General features: G+C 36.3%; 1 protein-coding gene across 1 annotated transcript in view; it reads right to left on the bottom strand.

The window, feature by feature from the left end:
- The window catches only part of LOC107712949 (protein DENND6A-like), a 22,600-nt gene that overhangs the window by 15,637 nt on the left and 4,616 nt on the right, over positions 1-2,347 (bottom strand). Inside the window, exons 3-4 of the mRNA XM_016518349.1 lie at positions 1,410-1,522; positions 1,178-1,258 (exon numbers count right to left, since the gene is read on the bottom strand). Of these exons, the coding sequence (XP_016373835.1) occupies positions 1,178-1,258; positions 1,410-1,522 (194 nt within the window). The remainder of the gene's footprint in view (positions 1-1,177; positions 1,259-1,409; positions 1,523-2,347) is intronic.

Below are 2,347 nucleotides of genomic sequence, written 5' to 3'. Positions count from 1 at the left end.
TTCTTGTTCAAATAACGGATTCACCAGTTTGTTTATGTAATCAATCATGCAATTACGTAACATATGCAATTATATTATTAAAGCACCTAATAATGATGGGAGACATGGATGTTTTACATCTAAAGCATACAGTATAAAGCGAATAAACCAGTCTTCATCAGCTCACCTTTTTACATAAACCATAAAAATTTTAATTTCTTCCCTTCATTAAAGTGCTCGGTTCACACATGCGCATATCAGCGGCTCATCTGTCTCCGGTCCGAGTCGAATTGTTTCCTCAGTTCAGTGACTGTTGGAGGAACTGGAGCGCTGAATGAGTTCATCATAGGATCTGATACACCGGTATTTTGGCTCATTTCGAGTCGGAGTGACTGTCAGCCATCTGAAAGTGAGTTTTGACTGAGTAACTTGTAGATCTGTGCTGCTCGAGCCATGAACGGTTTCAGATGATTCAGTCTGATTTGGTGAACTAGTTCATCTAGTTCACTAAAAAAATATTGTTCAAAAGAATGATTCATTTGTGAACAGGACATCACTCCGGACCGTTTGCCCGAGGCTCTGGATTACAGGTAATAATGTTGTAAATAATGTTCAGTTTCTTGCACAGACTGATCGTTTCGCTTCATAAGACCTCAATATATCGTCAGGAGCCACAGGGATTAATTTTGTTTCTAGATACGCTTTTTTGACTCTTAAATGACGGCAGCTGTTGACTTGGATTTCATGAATCACTAAAGACCATGGTTTCAGCTAAAAACATTTTTTCCCCCCCATACTATGGAAGTCAATGGGGACCAGCAACTGTTTGGTTACCCACATTCTTCAAAACATCATCTTTTGTGTTCAGCAGAAAAATGAAATTCACACAGGTTTAGAACAACTTGAGGATGAGTAAATGACAGAATTTTAATTTTTGGGTGAACTGTCCCTTTAAGCAACTGAATTTAGCTGCAGTGTGTATGTTGCCAACGTTGTACAAGTTATAATGTGCACAAAAGGGCCAAGAATTAGCTCTTGGGTGGATGAGACAAAAAATGCTTCACTGGAGTCGTTTGTCGCACTGCCAGAAGCAACATGCATGTTATAACAAATAGCAGATGTCACTTTAAATTCATCATGTCCCTGATCAACATGAGACTTCAGGTTCACGGTGAGGGATAAATCATCTTGTTTGTACCTTCTGAAAGTAGCCTCTCTTGAGCGACTTGTCTCGCACCTGTCTGAAGTACACATACCCGTAGTAATAGCCCTGATCTCTCTGTGCAAAGACCAAAACAAGCACATTTCATATTAGTAATAATGACATGTAACAGACTACTTGCAGAAGTATTTCAGATAAGGGCAGTCTCTACTTCATTAACAGGATCAGTTATGATTTATAGGTTGATGTCAACGTCCTCAGCACTGACCTTGAGACAGACCGGCGCATCCCGGTCGAAGTGGTCGAGGAAACATCCGAGTGACGACTTCCTGCCTGCGGCCTGCCGGAAACGGAAGCAGAACTGTGTGTCCCCGAGACAACCTGTAAGCAGCAGAGGCACAAACAGTCACGTTTATCTGCAAAACTACGCAGCTTGAATCAAGGACATTTTATTGAAACCATGTTTTCATCTGAAGTGCTTGTTTTTTCCAAAACAAATCTGACTTCAGTCACAATATTCGGGCTGCAAAATCAGTCTATTCTCAGAAAGGCCACGGTACCAATTTGATGAGCTTTTGCCATTTAAAATAGCCGATAGGCTTAAGTTTACATCGCAGTACAGCAAAACCGCACTTGACATCAATGAAGGCACTTCAAATTCAGGTGTGAGAGAATGAGATTTGATGTCATCAAATTTTCTTTTCCATTACAATGAATATTTCCAGAATTCCATAAAATATATTACATTTACTTTTACTTTACTTTACTTTTAGTCATTTAGCAGACGCTTTTATCCAAAGCGAAAACTAAAAGCTAAAACTCTATACATACTATATATATATATATATATATACACACACACACATTTAAGAAAATAAAAGAAATTAAATAAAAATGACAAATGCATACAACATTTTCAAAACTAAACATTTAAATTAAAACAAAAAAATAAAGCTAAAAACAATTCAAAATATTAAAAGAACAAAAGGTATGACTATAATAATGACTCTAACATAACACTAAGCCAAACACCAAAAAACAACTACATATGTGTATGTACAGCCACACACATATACATATACATGTACATATATATAAATACATTAAATATATATATATATATTATTTCATTTCCATTTTGTATGTTGAAGTACTGAAATAAATCAAATTAAATAAAACTAAAACTTAATAAAAAAAACCTATATA

Source organism: Sinocyclocheilus rhinocerous, unplaced genomic scaffold, assembly GCF_001515625.1.
Source record: "Sinocyclocheilus rhinocerous isolate Xijiao unplaced genomic scaffold, SAMN03320098_v1.1 scaffold147, whole genome shotgun sequence".
NCBI lineage: Eukaryota > Metazoa > Chordata > Actinopteri > Cypriniformes > Cyprinidae > Sinocyclocheilus > Sinocyclocheilus rhinocerous.
The sequence above is the reverse complement of the archived record's forward strand: the minus strand, read 5'-3'. Positions and strand labels throughout refer to the sequence as shown.